The sequence below is a fragment of the Nerophis ophidion genome, linkage group LG23, assembly GCF_033978795.1.
Source record: "Nerophis ophidion isolate RoL-2023_Sa linkage group LG23, RoL_Noph_v1.0, whole genome shotgun sequence".
In the NCBI taxonomy this organism is placed as follows: domain Eukaryota; kingdom Metazoa; phylum Chordata; class Actinopteri; order Syngnathiformes; family Syngnathidae; genus Nerophis; species Nerophis ophidion.
Window position 1 is genome coordinate 40,661,933 of NC_084633.1, and position 21,324 is coordinate 40,683,256.

The 21,324-nt window shown below is 37.7% G+C and overlaps 1 protein-coding gene across 1 annotated transcript; it reads left to right on the plus strand.

Moving 5' to 3' along the window:
* Positions 1–1,816: 1,816 nt before the first annotated feature.
* polr2f (RNA polymerase II, I and III subunit F) lies at positions 1,817–20,890 on the plus strand. Its single transcript, XM_061884636.1, has 5 exons — positions 1,817–1,980; positions 13,626–13,695; positions 13,769–13,899; positions 17,275–17,346; positions 20,576–20,890. The coding sequence occupies exons 1-5, from the start codon at positions 1,961–1,963 to the stop codon at positions 20,664–20,666; spliced, it is 384 nt and encodes a 127-aa protein (XP_061740620.1). The 5' UTR covers positions 1,817–1,960; the 3' UTR covers positions 20,667–20,890.
* Positions 20,891–21,324: the final 434 nt, after the last annotated feature.

The window sequence follows — 21,324 nt, forward strand, 5'->3', positions numbered from 1 at the left end:
CCGGTAAAATTTTGAAAAAAACTTCAAAAAATACAAAAAGCCACTGGGAACTGATTTTTATCGTTTAAACCTTTTTAAAATTGTGATAATGTTCCCCTTTAATGTTAGAGTAGCAATGATTGTCACACACACACTAAGTGTGGTGAAATGTGTCCTCTGCATTCGACCCATCACCTTGTTCACCCCCCTGGTGAATGTTGGAATGGTTTGTATGGCTGGGGAGAGGAAAGTCTAGGCTTCCCTGCTTAGGCTGCTGCCCCCGCGACCCAACCTCGGATAAGCGAAAGTAGATGGATGGATGGATGTACGTTACATTGCTGTGTTCCAAATTTAAGTTATTTACTGAAACATATCACTAAGAGGTAAAACGTAAACATAGGTTACATTAGTTACTTTAAATTGACAACCCCATAACGCTGTTTTGTACTGTTTTTGTACTTACTTCGATTATTATTTCTCAACTGTTTGTCAATGTTGAAATTTATAAATAAAGGTTTATAAGAAAAAAAGAAAAAAAATCACGTTACAGCAGGGGTCACCAACGTTTTTGAAACCAAGAGCTACTTCTTGGGTACTGATTAATGCCAAAGGCTACCAGTTTGATACACACTTAAATAAATGCCAGAAATATACATTTTTTTTCCTTTTACTGAAGGTTTTTTGTAGGGAATAAATTATGAAAAAAACACTTAATTGAACGGTTTAAAAGAGGAGAAAACACGAAAAAAATTTAATTAAATTTTGAAACATAGTTTATCTTCAATTTCGACTCTTTGAAATTCAGAATTCACCCGAAGAAAAGAAGAGAAAAACTAGCAAATCCGAATCTTTTTGAAAAAAATAAAAAAAAATAATTTATGGAACATCATTTGTGGTTTTTCCTGATTAAGATTAATTTTAGAATTTTGATAACATGTTTTAAATAGGTTAAAATCCAATCTGCACTTTGTTAGAATATATAACAAATTGGACCAAGCTATATTTCTAACAAAGACAAATCATTATTTCTTCTAGATTTTCCAGAACAAAAATTTTATAATAAATTTCAAAAGACTTTGAAATAGGATTTAAATTTGATTCTACAGATTTTCTAGATTTGCCAGAATAATTATTTTGAATTTTAATCACATCAATATATCTCACAAATATTCTTCGTCGAAAAAACAGAAGCTTAAATGAAGAATTAAAATAAAATTGATTTATTATTATTTACAATAAAAAAAAAATACTTGAACATTGATTTAAATTGTCAGGAAAGAAGAGGAAGGAATTTAAAAGGTAAAAAGGTATATGTGTTTAAAAATCTGAAAATAATTTTTAAGGTTGTATTTTTCTCTAAAATTGTCTTTCTGAAAGCTATAAGAAGCAAAGTAAAAAAATAAATGCATTTATTTAATCAAGTGAAGACCAAGTCTTTAAAATATTTTCTTGGATTTTCAGATTCTATTTGAGTTTTGACTCTCTTAGAATTAAAAATGTCCAGCAAAGCGAGACCAGCTTGCTAGTAAATAAATACAATTTAAAAAATAGAGGCAGCTCACTGGTAAGTGCTGCTATTTGAGCTATTTTTAGAACGGGCCAGCGGGCGACTCATCTGGTCCTTACGGGCCACCTGGTGCCCGCCTTGGTGACCCCTGTGTTACACTATTTAGTGTGGGCGGGTTTCATTGTTTACTGACTTTCTTGTTGAAATGTTTCAAAGTAGATGCTCACTGTTCGGTCATATTTGATATGGTTTTCAAATGAGTTGAACAACGAACAGCATTCTTTCCGCCGCTTCCTGTTGCTAGGGAAACAGGGCTACAAAGCGGAACCATAATTACTCAACCTTCGACGAGCCGGAATGTTTCCCCAGCGCACACAAACCGGAAGTTAGGAGAACGTTTAGGTGTTTGGTGCAAAAGCAGCTAGGAAGACATCCAAACATCAGTCGGGGGTGTTTTTACATCAACATTAAAGTATGTCGGACAACGAAGACAAGTGAGTAAAACAAAGGAGCAACTTTCAGGCCTGAATGTTTCACATGTTTGAAGTCGTCGTTCACTTTGTAGCCATCTTGCTAACCGCGTGTTAGCACGGAGCTATAATGTTGTTGTGACTATTCAATTTGTACTTTTTATGTTGTGTGACTATTCAATTTGTACTTTTTATGTTGTGTGACTATTCAATTTGTACTTTCTATGTTGTGTGACTATTCAATTTGTACTTTCTATGTTGTGTGACTATTCAATTTGTACTTTCTATGTTGTGTGACTATTCAATTTGTACTTTCTATGTTGTGTGACTATTCAATTTGTACTTTTTATGTTGTGTGACTATTCAATTTGTACTTTCTATGTTGTGTGACTATTCAATTTGTACTTTCTATGTTGTGTGACTATTCAATTTGTACTTTTAATATGTGTGACTATTCAATTTGTACTTTCTATGTTGTGTGACTATTCAATTTGTACTTTTAATATGTGTGACTATTCAATTTGTACTTTCCATGTTGTGTGACTTCAATCTGCACTTTCTATGTTGTGTGACTATTCAATGTGTACTTTCTATGTTGTGTGACTATTCAATTTGTACTTTTAATGTGTGACTATTCAATTTGTACTTTCTGTGTTGTGTGACTATTCAATTTGTACTTTCTATGTTGTGACTATTCAATTTGTACTTTCTATGTTGTTGTGACTATTCAATTTGTACTTTCTATGTTGTTGTGACTATTCAATTTGTACTTTCTATGTTGTGTGACTATTCAATTTGTACTTTTTATGTTGTGTGACTATTCAATTTGTACTTTTTATGTTGTTGTGACTATTCAATTTGTACTTTTAATATGTTGTTGTGACTATTCAATTTGTACTTTTTATGTTGTTGTGACTATTCAATTTGTACTTTCTATGTTGTGTGACTATTCAATTTGTACTTTCTATGTTGTGTGACTATTCAATTTGTACTTTTTATGTTGTGTGACTATTCAATTTGTACTTTCTATGTTGTGACTATTCAATTTGTACTTTCTATGTTGTTGTGACTATTCAATTTGTACTTTCTATGTTGTTGTGACTATTCAATTTGTACTTTCTATGTTGTGTGACTATTCAATTTGTACTTTTTATGTTGTGTGACTATTCAATTTGTACTTTTTATGTTGTTGTGACTATTCAATTTGTACTTTTAATATGTTGTTGTGACTATTCAATTTGTACTTTTTATGTTGTTGTGACTATTCAATTTGTACTTTCTATGTTGTGTGACTATTCAATTTGTACTTTCTATGTTGTGTGACTATTCAATTTGTACTTTTTATGTTGTGTGACTATTCAATTTGTACTTTCTATGTTGTGTGACTATTCAATCTGCACTTTCTATGTTGTGTGACTATTCAATTTGTACTTTTTATGTTGTGTGACTATTCAATTTGTACTTTCTATGTTGTGTGACTATTCAATCTGCACTTTCTATGTTGTGTGACTATTCAATTTGTACTTTCTATGTTGTTGTGACTATTCAATTTGTACTTTCTATGTTGTGTGACCATTCAATTTGTACTTTCTATGTTGTGTGACTATTCAATTTGTACTTTCTATGTTGTGTGACTATTCAATTTGTACTTTCTATGTTGTGACTATTCAATTTGTACTTTCTATGTTGTGTGACTATTCAATTTGTACTTTCTATGTTGTGTGACTATTCAATTTGTACTTTCTATGTTGTGTGACTATTCAATTTGTACTTTTAATATGTGTGACTATTCAATTTGTACTTTCTATGTTGTGTGACTATTCAATTTGTACTTTTAATATGTGTGACTATTCAATTTGTACTTTCCATGTTGTGTGACTTCAATCTGCACTTTCTATGTTGTGTGGCCATTCAATTTGTACTTTCTATGTTGTGTGACTATTCAATTTGTACTTTTAATATGTGTGACTATTCAATTTGTACTTTCTATGTTGTGTGACTATTCAATTTGTACTTTCCATGTTGTGTGACTATTCAATTTGTACTTTCTGTGTTGTGTGACCATTCAATTTGTACTTTCTATGTTGTGTGACTATTCAATTTGTACTTTCTATGTTGTGTGACTATTCAATTTGTACTTTTCATATGTGTGACTATTCAATTTGTACTTTCTATGTTGTGTGACTATTCAATTTGTACTTTTAATATGTGTGACTATTCAATTTGTACTTTCCATGTTGTGTGACTTCAATCTGCACTTTCTATGTTGTGTGACCATTCAATTTGTACTTTCTATGTTGTGTGACTATTCAATTTGTACTTTCTATGTTGTGTGACTATTCAATTTTGTACTTTTTATGTTGTGTGACTATTCAATTTGTACTTTTTATGTTGTGTGACTATTCAATTTGTACTTTCTATGTTGTGCGACTATTCAATTTGTACTTTTTATATGTTGTGTGACTATTCAATTTGTACTTTTTATGTTGTGTTACTTCAATCTGCACTTTCTATGTTGTGTGACTATTCAATTTGTACTTTCCATGTTGTGTGACTATTCAATTTGTACTTTCTATGTTGTGTGACTATTCAATTTGTACTTTTTATGTTGTGTGACTATTCAATTTGTACTTTTTATGTTGTGTGACTATTCAATTTGTACTTTTTATGTTGTGTGACTTGTATCTGCACTTTCTATGTTGTGTGACTATTCAATTTGTACTTTCCATGTTGTGTGACTATTCAATTTGTACTTTCTATGTTGTGTGACTATTCAATTTGTACTTTTTATGTTGTGTGACTATTCAATTTGTACTTTCTATGTTGTGTGACTATTCAATTTGTACTTTCTATGTTGTGTGACTATTCAATTTGTACTTTTAATATGTGTGACTATTCAATTTGTACTTTTTATATGTTGTGTGACTATTCAATTTGTACTTTTTATGTTGTGTTACTTCAATCTGCACTTCCTATGTTGTGTGACTATTCAATTTGTACTTTCCATGTTGTGTGACTATTCAATTTGTACTTTCTATGTTGTGTGACTATTCAATTTGTACTTTTTATGTTGTGTGACTATTCAATTTGTACTTTTTATGTTGTGTGACTATTCAATTTGTACTTTTTATGTTGTGTGACTTCAATCTGCACTTTCTATGTTGTGTGACTATTCAATTTGTACTTTCCATGTTGTGTGACTATTCAATTTGTACTTTCCATGTTGTGTGACTTCAATCTGCACTTTCTATGTTGTGTGGCCATTCAATTTGTACTTTCTATGTTGTGTGACTATTCAATTTGTACTTTTAATATGTGTGACTATTCAATTTGTACTTTCTATGTTGTGTGACTATTCAATTTGTACTTTCCATGTTGTGTGACTATTCAATTTGTACTTTCTGTGTTGTGTGACCATTCAATTTGTACTTTCTATGTTGTGTGACTATTCAATTTGTACTTTCTATGTTGTGTGACTATTCAATTTGTACTTTTCATATGTGTGACTATTCAATTTGTACTTTCTATGTTGTGTGACTATTCAATTTGTACTTTTTATGTTGTTGTGACTATTCAATTTGTACTTTTTATGTTGTGTGACTATTCAATTTGTACTTTTAATATGTGTGACTATTCAATTTGTACTTTCTATGTTGTGTGACTATTCAATTTGTACTTTTTATGTTGTGTGACTATTCAATTTGTACTTTTTATGTTGTTGTGACTATTCAATTTGTACTTTTTATGTTGTGTGACTATTCAATTTGTACTTTTAATATGTGTGACTATTCAATTTGTACTTTCTATGTTGTGTGACTATTCAATTTGTACTTTTTATGTTGTGTGACTATTCAATTTGTACTTTTTATGTTGTGTGACTATTCAATTTGTACTTTTTATGTTGTGTGACTATTCAATTTGTACTTTCTATGTTGTTGTGACTATTCAATTTGTACTTTCTATGTTGTTGTGACTATTCAATTTGTACTTTCTATGTTGTTGTGACTATTCAATTTGTACTTTCTATGTTGTTGTGACTATTCAATTTGTACTTTTTATGTTGTGTGACTATTCAATTTGTACTTTTTATGTTGTTGTGACTATTCAATTTGTACTTTTAATATGTTGTTGTGACTATTCAATTTGTACTTTTTATGTTGTTGTGACTATTCAATTTGTACTTTCTATGTTGTGTGACTATTCAATTTGTACTTTCTATGTTGTGTGACTATTCAATTTGTACTTTTTATGTTGTGTGACTATTCAATTTGTACTTTCTATGTTGTGTGACTATTCAATCTGCACTTTCTATGTTGTGTGACTATTCAATTTGTACTTTTTATGTTGTGTGACTATTCAATTTGTACTTTCTATGTTGTGTGACTATTCAATCTGCACTTTCTATGTTGTGTGACTATTCAATTTGTACTTTCTATGTTGTTGTGACTATTCAATTTGTACTTTCTATGTTGTGTGACCATTCAATTTGTACTTTCTATGTTGTGTGACTATTCAATTTGTACTTTCTATGTTGTGTGACTATTCAATTTGTACTTTCTATGTTGTGTGACTATTCAATTTGTACTTTCTATGTTGTGTGACTATTCAATTTGTACTTTCTATGTTGTGTGACTATTCAATTTGTACTTTCTATGTTGTGTGACTATTCAATTTGTACTTTTAATATGTGTGACTATTCAATTTGTACTTTCTATGTTGTGTGACTATTCAATTTGTACTTTTAATATGTGTGACTATTCAATTTGTACTTTCCATGTTGTGTGACTTCAATCTGCACTTTCTATGTTGTGTGGCCATTCAATTTGTACTTTCTATGTTGTGTGACTATTCAATTTGTACTTTTAATATGTGTGACTATTCAATTTGTACTTTCTATGTTGTGTGACTATTCAATTTGTACTTTCCATGTTGTGTGACTATTCAATTTGTACTTTCTGTGTTGTGTGACCATTCAATTTGTACTTTCTATGTTGTGTGACTATTCAATTTGTACTTTCTATGTTGTGTGACTATTCAATTTGTACTTTTCATATGTGTGACTATTCAATTTGTACTTTCTATGTTGTGTGACTATTCAATTTGTACTTTTAATATGTGTGACTATTCAATTTGTACTTTCCATGTTGTGTGACTTCAATCTGCACTTTCTATGTTGTGTGACCATTCAATTTGTACTTTCTATGTTGTGTGACTATTCAATTTGTACTTTCTATGTTGTGTGACTATTCAATTTGTACTTTTTATGTTGTGTGACTATTCAATTTGTACTTTTTATGTTGTGTGACTATTCAATTTGTACTTTCTATGTTGTGCGACTATTCAATTTGTACTTTTTATATGTTGTGTGACTATTCAATTTGTACTTTTTATGTTGTGTTACTTCAATCTGCACTTTCTATGTTGTGTGACTATTCAATTTGTACTTTCCATGTTGTGTGACTATTCAATTTGTACTTTCTATGTTGTGTGACTATTCAATTTGTACTTTTTATGTTGTGTGACTATTCAATTTGTACTTTTTATGTTGTGTGACTATTCAATTTGTACTTTTTATGTTGTGTGACTTGTATCTGCACTTTCTATGTTGTGTGACTATTCAATTTGTACTTTCCATGTTGTGTGACTATTCAATTTGTACTTTCTATGTTGTGTGACTATTCAATTTGTACTTTTTATGTTGTGTGACTATTCAATTTGTACTTTCTATGTTGTGTGACTATTCAATTTGTACTTTCTATGTTGTGTGACTATTCAATTTGTACTTTTAATATGTGTGACTATTCAATTTGTACTTTTTATATGTTGTGTGACTATTCAATTTGTACTTTTTATGTTGTGTTACTTCAATCTGCACTTCCTATGTTGTGTGACTATTCAATTTGTACTTTCCATGTTGTGTGACTATTCAATTTGTACTTTCTATGTTGTGTGACTATTCAATTTGTACTTTTTATGTTGTGTGACTATTCAATTTGTACTTTTTATGTTGTGTGACTATTCAATTTGTACTTTTTATGTTGTGTGACTTCAATCTGCACTTTCTATGTTGTGTGACTATTCAATTTGTACTTTCCATGTTGTGTGACTATTCAATTTGTACTTTCCATGTTGTGTGACTTCAATCTGCACTTTCTATGTTGTGTGGCCATTCAATTTGTACTTTCTATGTTGTGTGACTATTCAATTTGTACTTTTAATATGTGTGACTATTCAATTTGTACTTTCTATGTTGTGTGACTATTCAATTTGTACTTTCCATGTTGTGTGACTATTCAATTTGTACTTTCTGTGTTGTGTGACCATTCAATTTGTACTTTCTATGTTGTGTGACTATTCAATTTGTACTTTCTATGTTGTGTGACTATTCAATTTGTACTTTTCATATGTGTGACTATTCAATTTGTACTTTCTATGTTGTGTGACTATTCAATTTGTACTTTTAATATGTGTGACTATTCAATTTGTACTTTCCATGTTGTGTGACTTCAATCTGCACTTTCTATGTTGTGTGACCATTCAATTTGTACTTTCTATGTTGTGTGACTATTCAATTTGTACTTTCTATGTTGTGTGACTATTCAATTTGTACTTTTTATGTTGTGTGACTATTCAATTTGTACTTTTTATGTTGTGTGACTATTCAATTTGTACTTTCTATGTTGTGCGACTATTCAATTTGTACTTTTTATATGTTGTGTGACTATTCAATTTGTACTTTTTATGTTGTGTTACTTCAATCTGCACTTTCTATGTTGTGTGACTATTCAATTTGTACTTTCCATGTTGTGTGACTATTCAATTTGTACTTTCTATGTTGTGTGACTATTCAATTTGTACTTTTTATGTTGTGTGACTATTCAATTTGTACTTTTTATGTTGTGTGACTATTCAATTTGTACTTTTTATGTTGTGTGACTTGTATCTGCACTTTCTATGTTGTGTGACTATTCAATTTGTACTTTCCATGTTGTGTGACTATTCAATTTGTACTTTCTATGTTGTGTGACTATTCAATTTGTACTTTTTATGTTGTGTGACTATTCAATTTGTACTTTCTATGTTGTGTGACTATTCAATTTGTACTTTCTATGTTGTGTGACTATTCAATTTGTACTTTTAATATGTGTGACTATTCAATTTGTACTTTTTATATGTTGTGTGACTATTCAATTTGTACTTTTTATGTTGTGTTACTTCAATCTGCACTTCCTATGTTGTGTGACTATTCAATTTGTACTTTCCATGTTGTGTGACTATTCAATTTGTACTTTCTATGTTGTGTGACTATTCAATTTGTACTTTTTATGTTGTGTGACTATTCAATTTGTACTTTTTATGTTGTGTGACTATTCAATTTGTACTTTTTATGTTGTGTGACTTCAATCTGCACTTTCTATGTTGTGTGACTATTCAATTTGTACTTTCCATGTTGTGTGACTATTCAATTTGTACTTTCTATGTTGTGTGACTATTCAATTTGTACTTTTTATGTTGTGTGACTATTCAATTTGTACTTTTTATGTTGTGTGACTATTCAATTTGTACTTTCTATGTTGTGTGACTATTCAATTTGTACTTTTAATATGTGTGACTATTCAATTTGTACTTTCCATGTTGTGTGACTTCAATCTGCACTTTCTATGTTGTGTGACCATTCAATTTGTACTTTCTATGTTGTGTGACTATTCAATTTGTACTTTCTATGTTGTGTGACTATTCAATTTGTACGTTCTATGTTGTGTGACTATTCAATTTGTACTTTTTATATGTTGTGTGACTTCAATCTGCACTTTCTATGTTGTGTGACTATTCAATTTGTACTTTCCATGTTGTGTGACTATTCAATCTGCACTTTCTCTTATGTCAACTTATTCTAGGGCTTTTTTTCATATCTCCATGTTTTTAGACCATATCGCGATACACCATTTATATCTGGATGTTTTGCCTTAGCCTTGAATGAACACTTAATGCATATAATCACAGCAGTATGATGATTCTATGTGTCTACATTCAAACATTCTTCTTCATACTGCATTAATATATGCTACTTTTAAAGGCCTACTGAAAGCCACTACTACCGACCACGCAGTCTGATAGTTTATACATCAATGATGAAATATTAACATTGCAACACATGCCAATACGGCCAAGTTAGTTTACTAAATTGCAATTAAAAATTTTGCGCGGAAGTATCCTGCTGAAACGTCGCGCTATGATGACACGTGCGCGTGACGTCACGCATTGTAGAGGACATTTTGTTCCAGCAACGTTCACAGCTATAAGTCGTCTGTTTTAATCGCATAATTCCACAGTATTCTGGACATCTGTGTTGCTGAATCTTTTGCAATTTGTTCAATGAATAATGGAGACGTCAAAGAAGAAAGCTGTAGGTGGGAAGTGGTGTATTGCAGCCGCCTTCAGCAACACAAACACAGCCGGTGTTTCCTTGTTTACATTCCTAAAAGCTGATGGTGAAGCTTTACTATGGAACAGAGCGGTCAAGTGAACATGGTTCCCTACCACATGTCAATCGGCAAGTTTCAGTGAGAAAATGGTGGCATTAAATCGGCTGTTACTGTAGTTATGAGAGGAGAGCTTGCGTCGTGCCCCCTGCAGCTGCGGACTCTCTTGCCTCCTCCCACCGACCGCCACCAACCATCGGATGCTTACACCGTGGAGGAGGGGAAAAAATAATCCCAGCCCGACTGCCTTGCCTCGTCGAGAAACGTGGCTTCCCTCGGAGACACTGGCGGTCACCACACTCGTGGCCACACCCCTCCGACTTTCAGGTGCCATATAATCTCACTAAAACACTAGTAATAAGCAGATAAGGGATTATTCAGAATTATCCTAGTAAATGTGTCTAATAACATCTGAATCGCACCCGCTGCCCTCAATTTTTTTTCTTCTTTTTTTTTTTTTTTCTAGTGCTTCACTCTCACTTTCCTCATCCACAAATCTTTCATTCTCGCTCAAATTAATGGGGGAATTGTCGCTTTTTTGGTCCAAATAGCTCTCGCTGCTGGTGGCCATGATTGTAAACAATGTTCAGATGTGAGGAGCTCCACAACCCGTGACGTCATGCGCACATCGTCTGCTACTTCCGGTACAGGCAAGGCTTTTTTATTAGCGACCAAAAGTTGCGAACTTTATCGTTGATGTTCTCTACTAAATCCTTTCAGCAAAAATATGGTTTTATCGCGAAATGATCAAGTATGACACATAGAATGGACCTGCTATCCCTGTTTAAATAAGAAAATCGCATTTCAGTAGGCCTTTAAACGGGGATAGCAGCTCCATTCTATGTGTCATACTTGATAATTTTGCGATACTGCCATATTTTTGCTGAAAAGATTTAGTAGAGAACATCAACGATAAAGTTTGCAACTTTTGGTCGCTAATAAAAAAGCCTTGCGTGTACAGGAAGTAGCAGACAATGTGCACGTGACGTCACGGGTTGTGGAGCTCCTCATAACTGAACATTGTTTACAATCATGGCCACCAGCAGCAAGAACGATTCAGACCAAGAAAGCGACGATTTCCCCATTAATTTGAGCAAGGATGAAAGATTCGTGGATGAGGAAAGTTTGAGAGAGGCACTAAAAAAGAAAAGGCGGCGGCATAGTGTGCGTTTCAGATGTAATTAGACACGTTTACTAGGATAATTCTGGAAGATCCCTTATTTGCTTATTGTTTTGTGTTTTAGTGAGATTGTAAAGTCATACCTGAAAGTCGGGTGGCTGCGGTGAACGCCAGTGTCTCTGAGAGAAGCCGAGGAGCCAAGATCATAGCTGCCTTTTTGAGCTGCAGGATGAGGTCGCGTAGTCCACTCAAGTCTCCGGTAAAAGCCGACTTAATATCACAATTTCCCCATCCAAAATCTTGCTGGTTGACGTAGAGCAGCGTTTCTCAAAGTGTGGGGCAGGCTCCACTGGTGGGGAATAGAGACATGACAGGTGGGGCTCGAGGAAAGGGAGAAATTTTCACTTTAATTTTGTATTTTAATTTTTTTTATTATATTCTTAGATTTTTTTTTCACAACTCCATTTTCTATACAAACTGTAAATCACTTTGTGATTGTGTCTGTGAAATCAGCTATATAAATTAATGTGAATTACTTGATTTTCTTGTAGGCTTCAAATTTCTAGGTCGGAGCGAAAGTTTGACAGACGCAACGGTAACTAATGGGGGCGGGGCTAAGCGGAAGAAACTTTTGCGCGGATGGGTAGCAGGCTAATGTGTGGACCACAATTACACAAAATGGATAAATTGGCTTCATATAGAGTTGCATGCAGAATTGATCAATGCAAAAAAAGCACACACAATAGCAGAGCAGCTAATTCTCCCCGCTGCAATAGACATGGTGTCAGTCATGCTTGACGAGACAAGCGCAGCAAAATTGAAAGCCGTCCCACTGTCAAACGACACTGTTGCGAGACGTAAATACGACATTGCAAGTGATCTTGAGGAACAACTCGTAGACAAATTAAAAGAAAAACATTTTGCTTTACAAGTGGACGAAGCTACTGACGGCAATAAAGACTGCCTGTTCATCGCATACGTGATACGTCCGCTTTGTGAATGGTGAGTCACTGTGCGAAGATTTGCTGTTTTGCAAATACAAAACAAATAGTTCATCAGGAAGCACTCGTGTCAAGGCAGCTCAGTTCCGAACTCAATGAGGTTTTAACAAATGTTGTGAGCGCAGTAAATTTGATCAAAACACGAAAAAGTGGCACTTTTAATTAATTTATTATTGATCTTGATGTAAGTTATTTGATTTATTATTGAACTTGATGCAAGTTATACCACAGCTGCACAGTTATTTTATTTGATATTGAACTTGATGTTATTTTATGTTATTGAGTTTGAATGAATACAACTTGATGTTACTTGATGTTCAATAAATTTGAAAATGTTAAGCTTGGGATTAGCGTTCTGTTTGGGCGATGGGGGCAGGTGGGGCTCCCCCTTGTCCAAAGTGGGGGATGACAAAAAAAGTTTGAGAACCACTGACGTAGAGAAACATGTTCGCTTGACCGCTCTGTGTTAAAGCTTCACAACAAAGAAACACGGGCTGTGTTTCGGTGCTAATGGCAGCTGCAATCCACCGCTTTCCACCAACAGCATTATTCTTTATAGTCTCCATTATTAATTGAACAAATTGCAAAAGATTCAGCAACACAAATGTCCAAAATACTGTGTAATTATGCAATGAAAAGAGACGACTATTAGCCGCGAGTGGTGCTGGGATAATATGTCCGCGACAACCTGAGACGTCACAAACACGCGTCATCATTCCGCGACGTTTTCAACAGGAGACTCCGCGGGAAATTTAAAATTGTAATTCAGTAAACTAAAGCGGCCGTAATTGACATTTGTTGCAATGTTAATATTTCATCATTGATATATAAACTATCAGACTGCGTGGTCGCTAGTAGTGACTTTCAGTAGGCCTTTAAAGTAGACACATAGAATCATCATACTGCTGTGATTATATGCATCAAGTGTTCATTCAAGGCTAAGGCAAAATATCCAGATACATATGGTGTATCGCGATATGGGCTAAAAATATTGAGATATTAAATAAAGGCCTAATCGAGTATATCGATATATCACCCAGCCCTATCTTATTCTCATCATTTTAGCTTCGATGACGGAGATTTTGACGACGCCGAAGAGGATGAGGGATTAGATGACCTGGTTAATGCGGAAGATGTGAGTTGAAGGAGACAATGATATGTCTGTTTGACGAATACTCCTCAAACTTTCTGAATTTGCCACGGAACAGGAGGATCAAGAGAATGTGCAAATCCTACCGGCCCGGGAGGGCCAGCAAGCCAACCAGAAGAGAATAACAACACAATACATGACCAAATATGAGCGAGCCAGAGTTTTGGGCACCAGAGCTCTCCAGATAGCGTAAGTATTGCTTCTCTTGTCTTAAAATGGTCCTCCATCCATCTTCCTCCGCTTATCCCAGGTTGGGTCATGGGGGCAGCAGCCTAAGCAGATTTCTTACATATTCTGCAGAAAGACTTGCCTAGGGGAAAAAATGGAACATACAAACCCCGTTTCCATACGAGTTGGGAAATTGTGTTAGATGTAAATATAAACAGAATACAATGATTTGCAAATCCTTTTCAACCCATATTCAGTTGAATATGCTACAAAGACAGCCCTGCGATGAGGTGGCGACTTGTCCAGGGTGTACCCTGCCTTCCGCCCGATTGTAGCTGAGATAGGCGCCAGCGCCCCCCGCGACCACACAAGGGAATAAGCGGTAGAAAATGGATGGATGGATGCTACAAAGACAACATATTTGATGTTCAAACTCATAAACTTTATTTTTTTTTTGCAAATAATAATTAACTTAGAATTTCGTGGCTGCAACACGTGCCAAAGTAGTTGGGAAAGGGCATGTTCACCACTGTGTTACATCACCTTTTCTTTTAACAACACTCAATAAACGTTTGGGAACTGAGGAAACTAATTGTTGAAGCTTTGAAAGTGGAATTCTTCACCATTCTTGTTGGATGTACAGCTTAAGTTGTTTAACAGTCGAGGGTCGTGTTGTCGTATTTTGCGCTTCATAATGCGCCACACATTTTCAATCGGATACATGTCTGGCCTGGAAATTTGTCCTCTGCATTTGAGCCATCACCTGGGAAGTGAGGGGAGCAGTGGGCAGCACTTTGGTGATTTAACCAATATGATGTATGTAAGAAGGTGTGCTTGCTGTCTGTGAGAAGGAGAAACAAGAACGAGTGGGAAGAGGTTGTAGTGTAATGCCCGCAGCTGAAAGTAACTGCGTGAGAAGGTATACTATAATTTCACCATATAGTCATTTTCTATATCGCACAGAAACAAACCACCGATATGTTGCCCAGACCTAATTAGGACTAATTTTTGCAGTTTTTTTCTGTCAAAAGTTGCCACTGATTATGACAAATGTGAAGGTTTTAGCCACAAGCTAACCTGACTGCTGAAAGTCATATACTCAGCAAATTATCTATACATGGTAGTCATTTAGGCAGCACGGTGGTAGAGGGGTTAGTGCGTCTGCCTCACAATACGAAGGTCCTAGGTAGTCCTGGGTTCAATCCCGGGCTCGGGATCTTTCTGTGTGGAGTTTGCATGTTCTCCCTCTGACTGCGTGGGTTCCCTCCGGGTACTCCGGCTCTCTCCCACCTCCAACACATGCACCTGGGAATAGGGGACTCCCACCTCCAAAGACATGCACCTGGGGATAGGCCACTCCCACCTCCAAAGACATGCACCTGGGGATAGACTCCTCCCACCTCCCAAGACATGCACCTGGGGGTAGGCTCCTCCAACCTCCAAAGACATGCACCTGGGGGTAGGCTCCTCCCACCTCCAAAGACATGCACCTGGGGGTAGGCTCCTCCCACCTCCAAAGACATGCACCTGGGGGTAGGCTCCTCCCACCTCCAAAGACATGCACCTGGGGGTAGGCTCCTCCAACCTCCAAAGACATGCACCTGGGGTAGGCTCCTCCCACCTCCAAAGACATGCACCTGGGGTAGGCTCCTCCCACCTCCAAAGACATGCACCTGGGGATAGGCTCCTCCCACCTCCAAAGACATGCACCTGGGGATAGGCTCCTCCCACCTCCAAAGACATGCACCTGGGGATAGGCTCCTCCCACCTCCAAAGACATGCACCTGGGGATAGGCTCCTCCCACCTCCAAAGACATGCACCCGGGGATAGACTCCTCTCACCTCCAAAGACATGCACCTGTGGATAGGCCCCTCCCACCTCCAAAGACATGCACCTGTGGATAGGCCCCTCCCACCTCCAAAGACATGCACCTGTGGATAGGCCCCTCCCACCTCCAAAGACATGCACCTGGGGATAGGCCCCTCCCACCTCCAAAGACATGCAGCTGGGGATAGGCCCCTCCGACCTCCAAAGACATGCACCTGGGCCTAGGCTCCTCCCACCTCCAAAGACATGCACCTGGGCCTAGGCTCCTCCCACCTCCAAAGATATGCACCTGGGGGTAGGCTCCTCCCACCTCCAAAGACATGCACCTGGGGGTAGGCTCCTCCAACCTCCAAAGACATGCACCTGGGGATAGGCTCCTCCCACCTCCAAAGACATGCACCTGGGGGTAGGCTCCTCCAACCTCCAGACATGCACCTGGGGGTAGGCTCCTCCCACCTCCAAAGACATGCACCTGGGGATATGCTCCTCCCACCTCCAAAGACATGCACCTGGGGGTAGGCCCCTCCCACCTCCAAAGACATGCACCTGGGGATAGGCCCCTCCCACCTCCAAAGACATGCACCTGGGGATAGGCTCCTCCAACCTCCAAAGACATGCACCTGGGGATAGGCTCCTCCCACCTCCAAAGACATGCACCTGGGGTTAGGCCCCTCCCACCTCCAAAGACATGCACCTGGGGATAGGCCCCTCCCACCTCCAAAGACATGCACCTGGGGATAGGCCCCTCCCACCTCCAAAGACATGCACCTGGGGGTAGGCTCCTCCCACCTCCAAAGACATGCACCTGGGGGTAGGCTCCTCCCACCTCCAAAGACATGCACCTGGGCCTAGGCTCCTCCCACCTCCAAAGACATGCACCTGGGGATAGGCTCCTCCCACTTCCAAAGACAGGCATCTGGGGATAGGTTGATTGGCAACACTAAATGGTCCCTAGTGTGTTAATGTTGTCTGTCTATCTGTGTTGGCCCTGTGATGAGGTGGCGACTTGTCCAGAGTGTATACTGCCTTCCGCCCGATTGTAGCTGAAATGGGCACCATCGCCCCCCTGCGACCCCAAAGGGAATAAGCGGTAGAAAATGGATGGATTGTAGTTATTTACCCAAAGTACTTTTCGTGAGTCTGCCTTGTAGTCAATAAGCTCCTCCTTTTTCTCTATCCTCTAGTTTTGGGGCAGACTGGCTCGTACATGCACATGCTTCCTCCCTCCACTGTTGCCATTTCTAATACAAAGTAGCGTACAGTTCTAACTTATATCTGTCAGTAGACTCGCTATGGAAGCACTAAAATCTACAACAAATGGCTGACAGAGGACGCTGTAGAAGTGGAGATGTTGTAAATAAGCCTGCCCACAAAACTGGGCATCCAGATGGTGTGTAAAACATCTATGCAAGATTTTGAGCGAAGAAGCACCATTCCATGTTATGTAGACCACAAGCATGTGTTCAAATGTATAAACACAATCACATGAGCTCCTTTTAAAATGTATATTCAGAAACTACAAACATTTTGATGTCAGCTTTAGATTGATGTTTGTTCCTCACCACCAGGATGTGTGCACCTGTCATGGTGGAGCTGGAAGGAGAGACGGACCCCTTACAAATCGCCATGAAGGAGCTTAAGTAAGTTCAACCTGCTTTTCCCGCCACTACTATTTTGCTGTACGACTGCAATTTCAATCAATCAATCAATGTTTATTTATATAGCCCCAAATCACAAATGTCTCAAAGGACTGCACAAATCATTACGACTACAACATCCTCGGAAGAACCCACATTTGTAGATTATGTCCAGTCTTATTTTGAGTCGTTTCTACTGGGCAATGTGTCTAAGAGTATTTGTTGCGCTTGAGTATAATGATTATATACTAAATAAAATAATGGAAAAACCACGATTGATAACAGAACATTCATGAAAATAAGAGTCATTAACATCTTTTCCCATTTTCGAACAACATTCCCCAATGTAAACATCTATAAAAACATCAATATCTGAGCAACTGAGCTATTTAGTTGTGTACATAAAACCTTTTAGTGCTGTGATCGGACGCCAAGCGGATGTTGTTTTATGATGCATTCAAGGACCGCTGGACAGAGTCGGACGCCACAACGCCCGGCAGAAATAATAATAATTAATAATAATACATTTTATTTTTGACATACTTTTCATTTGATTACATCTTAAAGTGCCAGAGTACAAACAAATGTTTAAAACAGATACAATGACTAAAATACTATCAGTGAAGCATAAGACACACCAAATAGTGGCTTTTCAAACAGTCTGTTTTAGTTACTGAACAAAATAATTGTAAGTTTAGTGTGTGTATAAGTACATTTGGAGCACATTCATCAATACCGTCATCATTTTTGCCACCATAGTTGTGATGTAACATTGTCATATTGTGACATCCATATGTGCTGCTTATCTAAATAAACTAACATTTGTTTTGGCTAGCCAACACCCACAAACAACATCAAAACACAAGTGGTGATTAATGGCCAAATGGATAATAATAGTAATATTGTAGCTGGTTTGTCATTGTTCTGTGACATATTCATCATGTTTTTAGAGTATTAGACGTCATTTAACGAAACAACTGAATGTTTTTTCGAAGGTTCGCTGAAAAACTTGTGCAGAGAGAGTGGAGACCTGTTTTGAATTGTTAAACAATGCTGCCACTCTGCTTTAAAAGAGATTAATTATGTTTTTCTGACCTATAATGATTATAATGTCGGACACTAGTGTTAAATGATTGCAAAGCGTTTAATAATAAGGGTTATGCATTGAGAAGTAAGTTTTGGATCGCTCTGCAGGCTGATGTTGGATTGCATCACTTACATTTATATGTAAATAATAATGTTTATTTTAATCAGGGGTCTCAAACACGCGGGCCAATTGCGGCCCGCGAGACGTTATTTTGCGGCCCGCCTCTTGATGTGAAAATTTAATCAATCAATCAGTGTTTATTTATATAGCCCCAAATCACAAATGTCTCAAAGGACTGCACAAATCATTACGACTACGACATCCTCGGAAGAACCCACAAAAGGGCAAGGAAAACTCACACCCAGTGGGCAGGGAGAATTCACATCCAGTGGGACGCCAGTGACAATGCTGACTATGAGAAACCTTGGAAAGGACCTCCGATGTGGGCAACCCCCCCCCCCTCTAGGGGACCGAAAGCAATGGATGTCGAGCGGGTCTAACATGATACTGTGAAAGTTCAATCCATAGTGGCTCCAACACAGCCGCGACAGTTCAGTTCAAAGTGGATCCAAGACAGCAGTGAGAGTCCCGTCCACAGGAAACGATCCCAAGCGGAGGCGGATCAGCAGCGTAGAGATGTCCCCAACCGATACACAGGCGAGCGGTCCATCCTGGGTCTCGACTCTGGACAGCCAGTACTTCATCCATGGTCATCGGACCGGACCCCCTCCACAAGGGAGGGGGGGACATAGGAGAAAGAAAAGAAGCGGCAGATCAACTGGTCTAAAAAGGAGGTCTATTTAAAGGCTAGAGTATACAGATGAGTTTTAAGGTGAGACTTAAATGCTTCTACTGAGGTAGCATCTCCAACTGTTACCGGGAGGGCATTCCAGAGTACTGGAGCCCGAACGGAAAACGCTCTATAATGTTAGTGCGGCCCGCGAGTTTTATATGAATGGCGCTTTACAGCGTTATACTTGGATACCCTCGATTTTTCCAAGAGACTCCCAATTTTCAATGCCACTCCAGGGGTAATCATTCTCCTGACTTTCCCCCAAACAACAATATTAAGGGACCACCGGGGAGGCACTGCCTTTAGCGTCCTACCTGTACAAACAGCGTGCCAGCCCAGCCACATGTTGTATTTGGCTTCTGTAGACTTAGTAAGCGACTGCAAGACATAGTTGATCAACAGCCACACAGGTCGTACTGATGGTTGCGGAATAAAAAACTTCAACACTGTTACAAATATGCGCCGCACTGTGAACCCACACCAAACAAGAATGACAAACACATCTTGGGAGAACATCCGCAGCGTAACACAACATAAACACAACAGAACAAATACCCAGAATCCAATGCAGCCCTAGCTCTTCGGACTACAATAGGGGGCGGGGGTGTATATTGTAATACTAATAAGATTACCATAGCAACTAGTATGTCATGCAAAGGCGCTGATTCCAACCATTGAAATATTTTGTATAATTGAAGACTTACGGTCATTTGAAAATATCAGTGCACATCCTAATGGCAGCTACAGATTCCATCTTAAAAATCAAAAATAAATTATTCGGAGATGTCCGGCACGCCAGATTGAAAAGCTTAACGGGCCTTCGTTTGCTCAGGTCTGTTCTACAGTATGAATTAGCCAGCAAGGAAATATATTGTTGACCTGGCGATGTAAACAGAGGTCACAAGACCGGAAGTATATTTCCCAAAGTTGCCCATGTTCTTTGCATGCATATTGTATGATGACATTTTCAATATTAGTAAATGAGTAGAAAAAACTACAATTTGTGTGGTACATTAAATTGGACATGTCATTGGCAACATGGCAACCAAACAAAGTAGAAAATGTAGTCTTGATTTTCAACATTTCCTTTCGGGACATGCGTGGCAGCATTTTGTGCCGATAGAAATGTTCCTCTGTTCTTGGTCAGTTTCCCTCAAAGGGGTTCTCTCATGCCTGTAAATTGAACACTGCTTCCAAGCTGGTTCCACAGCCGTGGAGTATTTGCCCACGGCGTCACTTCACTGACTGGCGAACAGAACTTGCGGACTCGTACTGACAAGCAGACCTGGAGCAGCAGGTCAGGACGAGCACTGAGCGCATTGACAAGCCTGGCTGCTGGTCTCGTCCACCAGGTGCGGCAAGATCCCCATCATCATCCGCAGGTATCTTCCAGATGGGAGCTACGAGGACTGGGGCTGCGACGAGCTCATCATAAGCGATTGAGTAAGACCACAAACTGTAAATATTGCTGTCGTCTTCCTTCCTCTAAAGCTGGCCAGTGACTTTTAGTATGGAAACAAAAATTACAAGTAAGCGCCACTAGATGGAGACAGGACTTAAATTTAACATTTGACAAAATAAGCCTGTTTTGTTTTGTTTTGGTGGAGACATGTGATCGTTGTAAAATGAAATGTTTTATTGTTTTGAATAAACCTTTGTATTAATGAGCTAGTCTGTCGTACTGTTCCAACACTGGTCCTGTTTGTAGGGAAGTCGAGTTTGTTCCTTGGTTTAGGTAAAAATTAATCTGACCCAACATCCGTTCACTCGGGGCAAGAAAGGCAGAACGCCAGAAGTTTCCCAAACCATCATCAGGTGATAGACTGTGTTTTGATCAAAGCTGGAAATAGCATTGAAGGGGAACTGCATTTGATGTTTTGAAATGTTGCTTATCATTCACAATCCTTATGTGAGACAAGAAAACATTTTTTTATGCATTTCAACTTGTAGATAAATGCTAGAAAAAGTCAGCTAACAATGGGGAATAGAGTCGCTCTATAAAGCGCTTTTAAAAACATCCCAAAACCTCCATGAAAGTTTTATATATACGCTGTAACTATATGTCATGTAGTACCATTCATAATAACATGTAATATATACA